Source organism: Anabrus simplex, chromosome 9, assembly GCF_040414725.1.
Source record: "Anabrus simplex isolate iqAnaSimp1 chromosome 9, ASM4041472v1, whole genome shotgun sequence".
In the NCBI taxonomy this organism is placed as follows: domain Eukaryota; kingdom Metazoa; phylum Arthropoda; class Insecta; order Orthoptera; family Tettigoniidae; genus Anabrus; species Anabrus simplex.
The window spans coordinates 41739213-41756119 of NC_090273.1; the positions used below are offsets into that span (position 1 = coordinate 41739213).

General features: G+C 38.9%; 1 protein-coding gene across 1 annotated transcript in view; it reads right to left on the bottom strand.

The window, feature by feature from the left end:
- Nucleotides 1-16907, bottom strand: part of Plc21C (Phospholipase C at 21C) — a 182382-nt gene that overhangs the window by 112626 nt on the left and 52849 nt on the right. Inside the window, exons 5-6 of the mRNA XM_067153731.2 lie at nucleotides 12407-12491; nucleotides 12219-12319 (exon numbers count right to left, since the gene is read on the bottom strand). Coding sequence (XP_067009832.2) covers nucleotides 12219-12319; nucleotides 12407-12491 — 186 coding nt within the window. The remainder of the gene's footprint in view (nucleotides 1-12218; nucleotides 12320-12406; nucleotides 12492-16907) is intronic.

The following is a 16907-nucleotide window of genomic DNA, read 5'->3' on the forward strand; positions in this document are numbered from 1 at the left end:
AAAGCAGCCCGCTGGGCTAGTAGAAGTCAGTCTCTTAGTGTATTCCCAGCTGCCACTGCGGGCCAGCTGCGGAAAGTTATATTCGAGGTCGTTACGCTGTCCACCTGAGTGCTGATGACTGACGTATTGCAAAGTATGAGTGTTCCAGTTTAAATTTCTAAGTGTCAGAAGTGCGTACCTAGGACTCTAACTTCGTGTGAGATTGGAGGTGATAATTCCCTCAAGTTGTTAATAGTGATTGACTTGTATGAACTGTGACACATGAGTAACAGAATTCGTTTCGCAAAGTGTCGAACTGAAAGGGCTTAAATAATTGACATTCCTTCTACAAGTAAACAATCACAAAGTGACTTGCATAATTCATTTAAGTTCGTAAAGACGGTGGTTTAGAATATTTCATAAGACTGTGCCTCAGTGAAAGAACTTAATTCCTATTCGTAAGAGCATGTCTTCGTAACAGTGTTCATTTCACAAACTGTGCTTAACTTGTATTTATAATACTGTGCCTTCGTTACAGCATTTACTGTGTTTTCCATATTACATAAGACTGTGTCTCGGTGACATAATTTGCTTCTTTTCGTTAGACTGTGCCAAAGTAACAGTGTTCATTTTGTAAAACTGAGCCTTAGTGTCAGAATGTTCCAGACTTCATCGACGAGTGTATCGGACGATAATTATTTCATATTTTGAACTGTGATAATCTTTCTTTTCATCATAAACTGTGATACTAAATTCATTTGAATTTCTTCGATAAGTACATTGAATGACTAACATATTATTTGCATTGAACCTTACAAACTGTGGAACTTGTAGATCATATGAACAGTGTCGTGTAATAATCTTCAGTGAAGTGCAGTAGACAAGTGTCGTATCAGATCCTACTGACATTCTGTGCAACGTCTACACACTTCTTTACTCCCTTCATGGGATCTCAGTGGAATAAAATCTTAATCAATTATTCCACGCTGCATGCTGACATCATCAGACGTCAGACTCCCGGGTTCGAGTCTCAACAGAACTTCAAGGGCCATCAACCGCCGTGGGATAACGTGGTGCCATGGTGCTGAAAGGAGTTCCATGGTGAGGAGGAAGGAGTACAACGACGTGGGACATCATCGACCCCGACTTTCTAAACCCTACTGCTCATCTGAGAAAGGTGATATCATTTGTTTAAATTAAATAAAAGCAATGTTAACTTCATAGGAACTTATTATACTACCCTTATCTCTCTCATTTTCCTAGCATGGACGCCCTGGTGTCAACTCATGTTCTCTGCTGAATTAAAGTATGGGTGTTTCAGTTACAATATGGAAGATCTTTATTTATTGGTGTGTATACACACTTAAAACCTTGCATTATGAGCAATAAGGCACCTTGCTCAACGTTCTTGAGAGCATCCACATCGATATAGATCAGTTTATGAACCCCTCTCATAATTTAAATGAAAACAATGAAAAACAGAACATTCTACTTGAAACATTCATTCCATATTTGTGAGAACTTCTATAGTAAAAACAAACTCCGTCTCCATCTCTCCAACTTACCACCACTCCTCCCTCCCCCCGCCCCACGAACCCTGCAGCCTCCTCCACTTCCCCCTTCACTCCTCCCATTCACACAAAAACAGCTGAGCCAACAATAGACACGATCAGTAAGAGCTGGACTGTTAAATTTGAAGTCAGGCCGTTCGAGAGGATAACTATTTAATAAGTAAGTTTAAAGTTTTTTCACACTTATTTTTTACTTATCAGCCCAAGTTTCTCACACCACCTCATTTTTTGCATTACAGATTTGAATTTCATTGGGAGTTACCACTATGTGTCACATACATTTTACCTGGCATTTGTTGTATTCACAAACATAGTTTCTTAATTTTTCACTGTCCTCTTTAACTATTTGTGATGGTGACTCAACGAAGACAGTCATTTTAAATTTTAGCACAGTGAATTCATCATTTTTTAATTAATACACATTGCTAGTTTTAGACTTAGGTCCACAACCTTACTATAATCGCTTATGTTTTAATTCCGTCATGTCTCATTTGTTTTTGTTCTTTTCTTCATTATGTTTTAACACATTTTTTAGCATCAATTGTGTGAAAAACTTTAACCTGTTTTCACAGAAGATGGCTCAAATGAGTTGATTATTACTCCATCTAATGATGGAGATGTGTATATATTGAACTGTTTTAATTTCAGTCATGTCTCACTTGTTTTCATCCTTTTTTCATAATATTTTAACAAATTTTTAGCATCAATTATGTAAAACTTTAACAGTCTTTTTTCCCTGAAGATGGTTCAAACGAATTGAAACATGTATGACTATTATTACTCCATCTAATGATGGAGATGTGTATGTATTGAATAGGAGAACATATTAAATTTCCTTTGTAAAGTGAAAACCATCAATACGGAATGATTCTAATATCTTGTAACTGATTTGTTTGGAATATTCAGAACAGATACATGTGAATGAAACCTAGTCTCTACACTTTAGCTTTAGAAGACATGTTCAAATGACAGCAATCAAGTATGATTACAGATCGTAAGATAAATTTTACCTGTCTCTCAGCAGACTGGAGAACACAGTAACAGAAGTGCCAACCTATGAAGTGGGTTATCAGTAATCACCCCCTCCCCCATCAGAAAATGTTTAAGTCAATTCCAAAGCATGCTTCTCCCTTCCTGATATTGATACCCCACTTTACACTTCCCGACAGCAATCTACTCTAAAATATATCATAGACACAATAAAATTTACACATCATCTGCTGGTTCAGTGATATAACATTTTTGTAGTTTGTTTCGCACATAGCAGCTGCTTTTCAGTGTAACTTTTCTTGAAGCATCCTTCCTCCTCTGTTGACATTTACGTCTTGTGAATCATATGCGATTACAGTGCAGATGTGCTTTAATATAAGCCTGAATTCTGTCTGATTTTTTCTATCAACACTGAAAGTCTTTCTGAGGAAGAATTTCTGTAAGGTACAATTAATACTGCAGATACAACATTACTTAAGGTTTTATAGTGGAAAAGAGCAGGCTAGAGCTCCTTCATTCACAATGAATTTCACAACATTTATACATAGCAAAATGAAGTGACGATCGAATAAGTATCATTGCCAACTCATAAGTATTGAAACGGGAAGGGTTGTGGAGTAATGCTGGAAAGCATCGAAGATATTTCCTTCTTTACTTTTTTTGTCAAAAAATATTTTTTCGTGATGATGTCGCTTTTCCGTAATAATTTCCCCTTTGACCACAATACCGGAATCGTAAAGTGAAATCCGTAATAATTATGGACAATCTGTAATAGTTGGCACATCTGCATTAATTAATAAATAATTAAATATTTACAAACTCCTGTACCGACAGCAAGAATCTTCAATAGCAACAAAATGAAAACCTGTGAAATAAGAAGTTTCTATGAAAATTACAGTATATAGCTTATCATTCCTCTCTGATAAGTAATTAAAGCAATTTTTACTCAATTTTGTGAACAGTGTGTTTAAAAGGTACTTGCCTGCAGAAATCTTTCCAAAATACAATTCAGATACATTTTCTAGATATGAAGTGCCTACCCCACGGTGTAAGGGTAGAGTGCCTGCTTCTTACACAGAGGCCCCGTATTCAATCCCCAGCCAGATCAGGGATTTTTACCTAGATCTCAGGGCTGGTTCAAGGTCCATTCAGCCTACGTTATTCCAACTGAGGAGCTATCTGACGATGAGAAAGCCAAGGATAACGTCAGAGAGGATTTTTCGTGATAACCACGACACCTTATAATCTGCAGGCCTTCGGACTGAGCACCGGTCACTTGGTAGGCCATGGCCTTTCGGGACTGTTGCACCACGAGTTTTGGTTTGGTTTCGAATGTAACTGTATGAGTATAACTATAATTATCATTTCTGTGTGATTTGGAGTTAGTTAAATGTTCCCTGACCGAAAACTGTTACACTGGTGCCAGTCTACCTCTATTGTTAGAGTATTTCTTTAAATGAAATTAATGTCTATCTTAGTTTCAGTTTGTCTGACTGATTTTGGCTTAATTAAGAATGGTGATGTAAAACCCTCCTCATAATATTATCTTCTTAAATATCAATATTACTGCTTTTACAAACTCAAACCGAATTAACATTATCTGACCGCATATAAAAAATTGACAGTATGCAAATTTTTCTATAATACGAGCACCATGATTTACAAGAGAAAGAAAATCAATGAATTTGAATATAAAGATGAATATCATAGTTAAACAAGTATTTTGATTAGGGTTTTCTAGTGCAGAGTAAGATTCACAGGACTACAATGAGCGTTATATAGACCGAGAACAAGTCAGATTTTTCTGGAATAGCGTATTAACAATTGTATTCTTTTATTATAAAGCAAGTGTGAAAAAAATGAACTTAAGACATACAGTACCAATAAATCATTTTTCAGATAATTGATAATAATTTGAAGCAACACTTTACCCTAATACTGAAAGGGTTTTATCAAGGTTTATCCATCATATTGTACGGATTCTAGGCCAAAGTTTATAAAATTTGGAATACCGGTACACAATCTGTATGAAAAATATGTGGGCTATGCTTTTTCAGACCTATCCCAATGGAAAAATTCAATTCCCTTCTGATAGCGATCTGTACAAATAACTGCTGCACATGAATTCATCCTGTGAATACCTTTCCATTCCACACGTAAGGCCTAACTTACTTCCCCTGAATATTGCCGATCAATTTAACTACGCTACGTATAAGCTCCCACATTCCTTGAAAATATCTGACTTATACGTAGTACAGTCATTAAGTTCTGAGACTTGACGCGTGGAGGATAGGCACCCACACGACTCTGTATGTTGCACACGATGCCGCAGTACACGGCTTACACCTATACAGAACCACATCCACCCTCAAAATAGTCGCCGTTGGCCGTTATGCACGTTTGCCAACGTTGGTATAGCTGCTGGAAGCACCGCTGAAAGAAGTTGACAGGAACGTCCCGTATGGCTACTCTTGTGGCTGTCATGACCTCTTTGGACGACTGCTATCTGCACGCAAGTAGGAGTGCTTTCAGGCGAAGAAAGAGAAAAAAAATTGCATGGTGCAAGATCAGGTGAGTACAGAGGGTGTGGCAAACCTGTCACCTGTTGCCTTGCTAGTTTCTCCTGGGCAAGGACAGAGCGATGTGCAGGGGCGTTGTCGTGGAGTAACAGCCAATTCTTTGTACGTCAAAGCCAAGGTCGCTTACGGCGAACTGCATGGCCAAGGATCTCCTTGTAGCGGATTTTGTTTACCGTTGCACCGTCTGGGAAGAATTCCATGTGAACGATTCCATTTGAATCAAAAAACAGTCCCAACATCACCTTGCCTTTTGACCTGTCTTGTCGTGGTTTTTCTGTTGTGGTGATGATGGCATTTTCCAGGTGGCGGATTGTCGTTTTAGTTGCGGATCGTAAAGGAAACACTATGTTTCGTCTCCAGTTATTATTAGGTTGAGAAACGTCGGATGATCGCCAGCACCACTGATGAGATCACCACAAATCGTCATGCGATCATCACGTTGGTCTTGCGACAGGATTCGTGGCACACTGTTGCTGGTAACACAAGACAAGTTGAGGTCTTCCGTCAAAATGTTACGGCAAGTACCATGCCTGACCCCTATTGATGCTGCGAGATCGTCTACCGATTGGGAGCGGTCAGCACACACCAACTTCTTGGATCTTGCGTTCCGTTCGAACTGTTTGTGGCCGACCAGTATACACATCATCTTCCAAACTGTCCCGTCCTTGCACAAAACGTTGGTGCCACCTAAACATAACACTGCGATTCAATGCGTCCTCACCGTAAACCTGCTGCATCAATTCAAACGTTTTAGCAGCGGTTTTCCCTAATTTCTGGCAGAACTTGACGTCTGCCCGTTGCTCAAACTGTGACATGTCAAGGTTCGACAGGCAAATTCAAATCGCCGCACAACAACGACCGTACGTCTGCTTCCAGTGCATACCCTCAACTGTCTCTTGCAGGGATGAGAGACTAACTGACATGGTACCATACCACGGCACCACCTATGCGCTATAGTGCACTACAGCACCATCGTGCGGTCAGTCTCAGAACTTAACGAATGTACTATGTATTATAACTCTGTTACATATAATAGTACAACAGACATGATTTAATTTGAAAACATGCAAGGAACTGTAGATATTACTATGTGCTAGCCATGCATTCAAAGTTGAAGCACCCAAAACATGGCAATGCGCTAAAAGGTTCAATATTCGGCTTAGCATCAGCACACACTGTGAGTCTAGATAAGTAATATTAAAGTCTTTGGGAACTGTATGTTATCATACTGAAGGATTTCTACAATTTGAAAGGACAGGGAGAAAATACAGTCTCGTTTTGAAGAAAATTTGTTAAAAATCAAGCGTGTCAGAATATATGAGCATAAAGATAATGAAGAATGTTTACTTACATGGTTTAAGTAACAGAAAATAAATAATAAATCAATCACTACTGATCTGCAGATACAGTAGTCGCCCAGGTGGTAAGATTCCCTATTTCTTGTTTACCTAGTCCTTTCTTAAATAATGTATTGATCAATGGACCTATTCTTCAAGCGAAAACCAATGAAATTCCTCGCAGTCACACTCTACACATACTGTACTGTAAATACAGTACTTATTTCAGTTATGTTTTTTGAAGTTTTAGCTTAATTCTGTTAATTAACCATGTAAGTGTGCAGTCCGTAACTTACATATGACCTTTTGGAAATAAAACAAAAGGAGTTTGTGTGACTATCAACTATAACGACAGTTAATTAGTAGTCCGTTCGGAGTCGTTATAACCAAATATTGACTGTATTTACAGTATTTTTTGTAAAGATTCAAGATCTAGGAAAGGATTCTTTCTGATTATATAAGACATGTTTCTGGAATTACCAACTGGTTGGACATAAGGCAGTTTGGGTTTAGGAAATGTTATTCAAGCAAGGATCAACTTACAGGATTCCATTAAGACATAGCAGATATTTTATATTCTGCAGGTCAAATGGTCTGTGCCATTATTGACCTATCCAATGCTCTTGATGGGGTATATCATGGAAGACTACCGACTAAAAGTAGGGCTATTGAACTATTGAACTATACAAAAGTGTGATGAAATTGGTGGCTAGATTTATGGAAAACAGAACATAGAGAATTACAATAAGCGAACCATTATCCAATCCTATAATGATTAATAGGAGGGTTCCAAAAGGCAGCATTATTGCACCTTTATATTTATATGGTAAGAGTAAAGAACTGAGAAAAGACTTTTTGCAGATGATTTTATCCTATGTAGCATAATGGATGAATGTGAACAACTCCGAAAAGACCTCCACGAAGTTGAGAGATGGGTAGCACAGACAATGGTATGCTGATAAATGGTGTGAAAAGTCAGGTTGTAGTCCCCTCAGTTTTAATTACTGTGTTGATGAATTACCCCACGAGGACTGCTGTAAGTACCTAGGTGTTAATATAAGGAAAACCGAGCAAGTTGACCATGCTGTTAGGGCTGCATAACTGTGAGCTTGGATTCAGGAGATGGTGGGTTCGAATCTCACCATCAGCAGCCCCGAGGATGATTTTCCATCGTTTCCCATTTTCACACCGGGCAAATGCTAGGGCTGTACCTTAATTAAGGCCATGGCTGCTACCTTCCTAACCCTAGCTCTTTCCCATCCTTGCATTGATGAAAAACTTCAATGTGTTAGTGCAATATTAAAACACTAGCAAAAAAGCAAAGAAAGTTCTCAATGGCATAATCACATTAACAAGGTTGTAAATAAGGGTTACAGATCTCTGCACATGATGAGTAGGGGGCAGATGTTGAAATGCTACCTTTATTCCTTTGCATTAGGGCGTTGCTCAGTAGTAGAGAAATTCATTCTGCGATTATCACATTTTATTTTTTTTGTTTTCTGCATTTTTTTGCCGATTTGGGATTATTTCAACTTTCAAGAAGGTTTTACGTCATTATATAACATATTGAAGAATTTTTTGATCATTTTAATAATTTTTTTAAAATTTATGCATGTATTCTTTACTGTCAGATTGAGAACATTCCACAAGTGACAACAAAAAATTATACAGTTTCTTACATTTGGTTTTAAGTTTGCTAAGTACTTTTCATGACCAAGCAAACTGACCAGTGCATATTGGCGACTCAGAAAGGGTAAGGAGAGGATTTATACCTGCAAGTCTTGTCTTTCCAAGATATATGCAGGAACACAATACAGAACTCTGCTAATTAGGAGAAAGTATTTCCTAACAACACGTCTCAAGCACAAGGAATGCACCAGCCCTCGCACTCACCGCTACAGTTAGTCATTCACCTCCGTGCACCTCAACACCAAGAACAAATGGAAACAAGATGGAATTCGAAACAACAGTTATATAACTTTCCACTTCAATATAGAATTATCCTCCCAAGTAGTTCTGTGAAAGAAAATTACCAAAAATGAAACCACCACAAAGCGCATTTTTAACTCAGCTAGTGAATGGATTTGGAAAAGGCGTGTTTATAACAGATGGGCGCATTTTATTTTGTAAATTGTGCAGTGTTACAGTGAGTGTGGAAAGGAAGTTTGTTGTACCAACAGCACATTAAACGAGAAAATAATCTGAAATTTTTAAAGAGTGTGAAGAACCAACAAGTGTTTCTAAGTTCTTCGGGGGCAAACTGCTAGCACTACATCCAGCAAATCATGATGTCCATATTTATAAACATTTCCAAGTAAATTAGGAGATCATTATTTCTCTAAAAAACAAGAATTGCACAGTGAATAGAACAGGGATGTATTACTCATAAAATTATTGCTATACAGTCACCGGAATTCAGTTTGGTTAAATATTTTAGTCTTATTTTTACTTACTTTATAGCATTTTTATATAAGTTTAAGGGCAGTTTATTGATAATTTTTAGTAATTCCTTATGTCATCAACATCTGTCCCCTAAAGGTATTTAGGGGATGTAGTAAGGATGTCAAGGAGAGTGTATAAGCCACTGATCATTATCATTGTACAGTTCAAGCTTCCCGGGTACTGTCAATGAGCCTTTTCCACTTCTTTCTGTCCATATACAACCTGTCATGGAGAACATCATTCACTGTCTATCCTCAGGTAACTAGACCAACCTTGATCATGTCCATCCATCAGGTTTTAGGTCTTCCTGCAGGTCTTTTCCCTTCCACCTGTCTTTCCAAATTTATTCTGGCTGTTCTTGTAGGCTCCATCCTCATCACATGAGTGTACCACCGTAGTCTGGATGTGTCGATGTCTTTATTCCGGCTTCTCTCCTCACCACCTCATTTCTTAACTTGTTCATCTTGGTCTTCTGGCTGGTGGATCTAGGAAATTTCATCTCTGATGCTTGCAGTCTTGATGAATCCTTTTTGTGAGGGTGCACGCTTCAATACCATAGATCAATAATGGTATGAAATAGCTGTTAAACATCATCAGTTTGGCCAGTTTTGCAATCATGTCATCCCATAAAAATGTTCTTTTTGCACTCTGTTTGTAATTTCCTTTCTGACCAAATTATCACTGGACATTACACTTCCAAGGTAAGGAAAACTACCCACACACTCTAGCTGGTGGTCTCCTAGTTTTACACCTGCTGGACGCCCATCTCTGTTGACTGCCATCACCACTGTCTTGGTCTCGCTGATGGTGAAGTTATATTCCTGGAACTGGGATTTCCATACATTGAGTCTGGTCTGTACTTCCTCTTCTGTTTCACCCCAAATCATGATATCATCAGCAAAGGCCACTGCGTTCAGTTCACCTAGCTTTTCCTTGACGTTCTTCATTATATTGCCCCTAACAGTGATGAACAGTAGCGGGGACAGTGCACTACCTTGTTGAACTCCACTCCTGGTCTCAAACCATGATGATCGACCTACCCCAATTTGTACACAGCTAGTACAATCTTTGTACAACATCTGAATTTTCCTTACCAGTCCTTGAGGCACATTTCTTTTCCTCAGACACTCCCAGATCTTATCTCTTATAACAATTTCATAGGCCTTTTCTATATCCAGGAATACAATGACCAGGTTCTTGCCTTTCCCCCAATACTTTTCCATCAGCATGCAAGTGCTAAAAATTAGATCCATTGTTGATCTGTTACTTCTGAATCCATATTGTTCCTCCTCTAACTGAGGTTGAATGATGGTTCTCAATCTCCTTTCTATGATCTCTAGAACTTTTAGCCCATTAGATAGCCACTTATAAAGACCCCAATTAGAGTATGATTCCACTGTATAGGACTCTCACCAAGATTACTTGATTCAGAAACAGAGAGAGATCCAAAGGAAAGCAGCACGATTTGTTCTTTATTTTACTAATCCTTAAACATGTCAGAACAATATGTACAAGGAATTGTACAATTTGTCGTTTGTAGCAAAATTCACTTTTCTATTTACAATTTACAAGTTTCTTAGAACAGTATCAAAATATAAGAATGCAACAATTGGCTAGTTTCATAAATTTGTATACATAGTAGCATGTCTTATTTAGTTCACTCTCCTGCTGTCTTTACATTGTGTAGTAATCTCTTGTAGTGTATAAAACTATAAAATCACAATACAAAGTTTTATTTTTCAGAAGGCTAGATGCCATTATGTTAACAATGAGAGTACTAGAAAAATTACCTGGCGCCTAGGTTTGAAGTGCTGGCTCCTGGATTTAAAAACAATTGTCATGGCCTGATCCTTAGAATGCTGGCCATGACTAGAATGCATGGCAAAAGCCTGGGTTGAATTCCAAATTCTCATATGGAGGGCATATATCACTGCTGGTGGTGATTCGTCTGTCACATGGGGATGTTAAACCTTGAACAGATCCTTTGGTGTTATTCAACAGAAGAGGCCATGTATTGATAGTGGGTTTCACGCTCTTTTTATCTCATTATCATCAGCGCCACCACATACTCCACAACACAGAAAATGCAGTCATTACACTGGATACATAACCTCCCATTGTGATTTTAGCCTCTGAGGGAAGTTAGTAACGAACTCTTTGACTAAAGACGATGTACACAAATAAATGAAGATCACTACCTACCCATCATTGCAGGCAATGGACTCGTATCCAGTTAGATGGGCAGATAGAATAACAAAAATGACAGGCACAGGAACATTAATGCAGACAAAGATTCAGTTCTAGTTTTATCACTTCTTAGCTCACAAGTTTGATTTTGCTTCCCAGTTTCACTAGGGAGACAGAATTCGATGTTCATTAATGTTTTAATATAGTACAGGCAGTGTGGGATCAGAAGAAGCAGGACAAGCATGGAAACTGGAGATGCATAAGACCACACATATATTTAAGATGGATATCATTCATAGCTCCTTGTTTCATAAGCAAGCAGTTCATCAGTATTTATGACTCATGTTGCAGAACTGATTTGCTAATCATTCCTCCAAGCCTAACATCAGGCACTGTAAGGAATGAAAGGTCAATAGAGAAATATACTGAATCTATAAGCCTGCCATCCTATACTATATGCACAAACACCATCCACCATATAAAGAAATAACACAGTAAATGGAGTATAATTATTATAATTTGGTGTGGCTATTTCTAGCCAAGTGCAGCCCTTCTAAGGCAGACCCTCCGATGAGGGTGGGCAGCATCTGCCATGGATAGGTAACTGTGTGTTATTGTGGTGGAGGATAGTGTTATGTGTGGTGTGAGAGTTGCAGGGATGTTGGGGATAGCACAAACACCCAGCCCCCAGGCCATTGGAATTAACCAATGAACGTTAATATGTCCGACGTGGCCAGGAATCGAACCCGGGACCCTCTGAACCGAAGGCCAGTATGCTGACCATTCAGCCAACGAGTCAGACAATGAAGAGAGTACAAGGCACTAAATGTTTCACTTTTGAAGACTTCCACAAGCAGTTCTTTGATCTGTCACCTTTTGACTGACATTGCCCTTATCACTTGTAAAAATCCATTCATACTTTGTTAAATACACGAAAATTTGTTGATTTCTCTATAAATTAAAAGTTTATCTATTAATGAAAAACTTCTACCAAATATTATGATAAAATAGATATTAAAAACAAAAGTCAAATTTAAGATTATTATATATTCTTATTCAGTCAAAACCTAAGGCTACTACAGTATGGTGTGACAGCTCAGGGTACCAAAGCATACATAGTGCATATAACTTACAACTCCTCAAAGATTTTCTCCACTTCAGATCTATGCGTCAGACTCTTGTAAAAGTTAAAGAAATCTTCAAACTGGAATTTCTGAAGACTCACAGAATCATTCTGAAAAGAACACAGAAAGAGATCACAAATCTGAACTATTTTACGTAACTTCACATTATAAGGATTCCTGGCAGAAGTGTTACCTACCTTCCCTGAGGGTAGTCCAGAGATGTCTAGAGCCTTCTCAACTCTCTTACGATCCTCCCGGTTTTGTGTGAAGAGCTTGATGATACTGAAACCAATAGGGATGTTTTTAATTTTCAGAGAGAGAGATTTATTAAAGAAATAAATCATCCGCCCTCCAATGAGGGTGACCATTTGGATCCGGAATACAGTTTCAATTTCAATGGAGTTTAAAAATATAAAGAAATGAAAATTTAGTCGTTGAAGCTGTTATCTTCTATTTTCCCCAGGGTTAGTGGGGGAGAAATGTCAATCACGTTCTCAGATACAGATGGAAGTGAATGATTTACAGAGAGTCTCTCAGTATCTGTATTACTATTTTTTCCAACTCGCAGAATGGAACTTTCAAGTTTTGTAGGAAGTTCGATGTCTGACTAGGGAGGACGCCTCTTGCTCCGAATAGCAGGCCTCTGACAATCCACCGATCGATAAGTATTTTATACTTAGATGAAAGGTAAAGCAAGCATGGAACATAAATAGCTTGCTTTTCTAGGTCCACATCCCAAGCCTGATCCAGATCCCTTTCAAAGCGAATGGTAAGATCTAAGAAAATCGCCTTAATGTCCTCTCTGTTGATGGCTACGATGTCCGCCCTCCGATTAGAGTCATCAGTAGAGACGCAGTGAACCTCCTCGTGCACCTCCCATCCACGCTGTCTCAAGCCTTGAGCAATCGACGATCTTACACGGTGATGGTGGTGGTTGCGCATTAGTTCAGTGCTCCGGCAGAATCCCAGCACATGTCCAAGGGTTTCTGTCTCGTTGCAGCCATTTTGGCGACAACGAGTTGTGTTGAATGACGTACCGGGAACCGACCTGACTGTGGTGAAGTTGCATGTCATCTTCACTGCATTTATGTATTCAGAGGAGGACAGAGGTGATTTATGAGTCATCCAGGAGTTTGCTTTCAGGCAGTCTGAATATAACACTACTCCTTTTCCTTTATGTGGTAGCTGACACCACGACTGAAAGGATCGATTTCTCATAATTTCGCGTAGTTTTCTTCCGTCAATCTTTGAGGGGAGACTTTCCTTTTTTATGTCAAGTCTGTGGAGTGCCATATCTTGTTCTTCAGGTAACTTCCTTACTATAATTACGATAATATTAATAATAATGTAATGTATGCAAGAAACATGTTGGAAAGGCCAGGAATCTCGTCACATCAGATCTACCATGTTACCTCCAACAAGAATGGCGTTGCCACCATTGTCTGTGCCAGCTTGCGAGATGGAGTTGCTGAGGTTCAAGTGCTATTCAGACCGCCTTATGTCAATTACAATCGACACTGCATCCTCTCAACTTTGTGTCTTCTCTGCATATGCGCCACAGTCTGACTATGATGTCCTAGAAAAGGAACAGTTTTGGCAGGAGCTACAAGATTAAGTTCCAGCGTGTCCTCAAGATGAGTTTCCACTTCTCTGTCGTGATTTTAATGGGCATGTTGGTCACACCAAGGATGGTTATAGCTGCCATGGTGGTAATGGCTACAGTATCCAAAACAATGATGGAACTGAAATTTCGGATTTTGCTGAGGCAAATGACTTTGTTATTGGTGATATGATTTTCAAAAAGTGCATCAACTATATCATCACCTACATCAGTGGTGATTATAGCAGCCAAAACTGGCTTTATCTTTGTTCAACGCCATGATCTCAGACTAGTATCGGATGTGGTCATACCACCTGATTGTGTAGCCCCTCAACATAAGCTGCTCACAGCAGACTTAAGGATTTCTTAACATCATAGAGGTGGAGGGTTAAATGTCCCCAAAAAGATCAAGTGATGGAAGCTTAAAGATCAAAATGAGACCTTAGCAGGCAGTGTTAATTTTTCTGTCACTGACCTGAATGCAACTGTCCAAGAAAAGGTGCATGCAAAGAAGAAAACATAGAAAATGAGTTTTACAAAAGACTCCAGAGAACAGGGAAAGCTATGTCATAGCCAAACGTGAAACTAAGAAAGCTGATATAGATGTTGATTCCCATAGGGAACCAGAAAAATTTGTCCTGAATGATTAAATTTACAGTACCAATTGGTATTACTAAGAAAGCTGTCGCTGAAGCTAGGCGGAGTCACTATAATGACCTGTAAACAACACTGGATTTTCTGGAAGTTACAGATATTAAAAGAACCTGTGAACAACTGGCTGACCGACTTTTTCGATGCCATAGTTGACTCTGGCTCTGTTCCCAGTGATTCGGCTAAAAGCATCACTGTGCCTATCTTTAAGCAAAAAGGTGATCTAGTAGAATGTGCAAATTACCGTCCAATTCACCTCCTGTCACACACAATAAAGATTTTTTGAGATAATCCTCAATCGATGGCTGTGTGGCATCCTCAGCATTAGTGCCAACCAGTGTGACTTCTTCAAGGGTGCTGGAACATCCGATGCAATCTTCTCTGCCAGAATGCTCATTGAAAAGCAGAGAGAGAAACAACAGTCACTGCATATTGCCTTCCTTGATCTTCAAAGGCTTCTAACCATTTTCCACATTGTGTGATCTGGTATGCAATTCGCAACCATGGTGTTCCAGGAATGCTTATCAATTGGATTATGATGCTATACACAAACACCACAAGTCATGTGCATTGTGTGTTCAGCACTCAGAGAGCTTCCCAGTGAAAATCTGTATACACCAAGACTCCACACTGTCCCCATTGCTCTTTGTCCTCGTCATGGACACAATCACACAGGACCTGCAAAGGAGTGTTCCTTGGATTCTCTTATATGCAGATGATGTCACCATTCTTGATCCCACAAAAGGAGGATTGCAGTGTCAAGTTGAAGACTGGAAGAGCCATCTCTCACAATACAGTCTTAGACTGAACAAAAAAGAAGACTGAATACCTGGAAATCATCCCAAGCAATGGTTCCATCTAAGTTGATGGTGAGACCTTAACCTTCAGATATTTAGGATCTCACCTACAAACTCATGGTGGGATAGATGATGAAGCGCGAAGTAGGATAAAGGAAGCATAGATGAGATGAAGGGAAGTCACAGGTATTTCTGCGATAGAAGGATGCCACTACATCTGAAGTCCATAATATACCGCATGACAGTACATCCTGTTGCTTTATTCGGTACTGAATGTCGACCAGCTGACAAAACTACAGAGTGCCAATCACAGGCCATGGAAATGCGTATGCTCTGTGGGTCAATGGGCAACATACTCCTCCATCGCATCAACTGGTGACTGTACAGCAGCAATATTATTATTATTATTATTATTATTAATAATAATAATAGGCCAATCCCAAGATTTAAAAAAAGACAGCGCAAAACAAAATAGTCAAACCTGATCTGGAATACTTGAAGATAAACAGGGATAAAATCGTCGAAGAAATTCATAGACATTCAACAGACACTTGTACAGAAAACGAATTTGTGATCAAGCCATTGAGAGAAGAAAAAAGCATGGGAGAAGTTCAGCAGTAACAGAACATCAGAAACATGGAAGGAATTTCACTTAGTTCAGAAACAATCATCGAAGGAAATCAGAAGAGGAAAAACAAGCATACGACATTAACAAACTAAAAGAAACTGAGGAAGATTTCAAAAGAAGTAACACAAGAAATTTTTACAGAATTTTCAAAGAAAATATCAAGGGCTATCAACCTCCTAGCCTCTGCATCCCTGGAAACAAACACAAAAGAAAACTGTAAAATTCTCAAACATTACTTTGATAAACTTCTTAATTGCAAGAAACCAACAGAAAAACTAACATTCCAAAAAACTACATCCAACCCCGATTCTAATCCACCCACAATAGAAGAGATACAGAAGATCATAAAACAAATGAAAAATAACAGAGCAGCAGGAGAGGATGGTATTATCGCCGAGATCTGGAAGCTCCAAGATAAAAACATCACCAAAAGAATCCATAAGATTATCACAGAAATTTGGGTCACAGAGAAAGTGCCAGAAGAATGGAAACGTGCATTAATCCATCCATTACATAAAAAGGGTGATAAGTCAGATCCAAATAATTACAAAGGTATTTCACTAGTACCAGTTGCGTACAAACTTTTCTCTAAGGTGCTATTAAACAGGCTAAAACCACAAGCAGATCCACAAATAGGGGAATACCAGGCAGGCTTCAGAAAAGGGAAATCATGCATCGAACAGATCTGGAACTTAAGAACACTTTTGCAAGTCAGGCAAACAAGAAACACTGTAGTTACATTTGTGGACTTTAAAAAAGTGCACGACTTTGTAGACAGACAGACAGACGCTCTTTGACGTACTGGAAGAATATGGCATTGACAGAAAAACCAGAGCACTTATACAACAGACGCTTGCAGACACCACCTACAAGATCAAGTTCATGGGAGAAATTTTGGAACCCTTCCAGATACACACAGGTGTCCGAGGCAAGGAGACAGGCTCTTACCAATCTTGTTCAATATGGTGTTCGAGAAAATTATCAAGCAGTGGGAGGAACAAGTTAAAGGAATACAGCTGGGA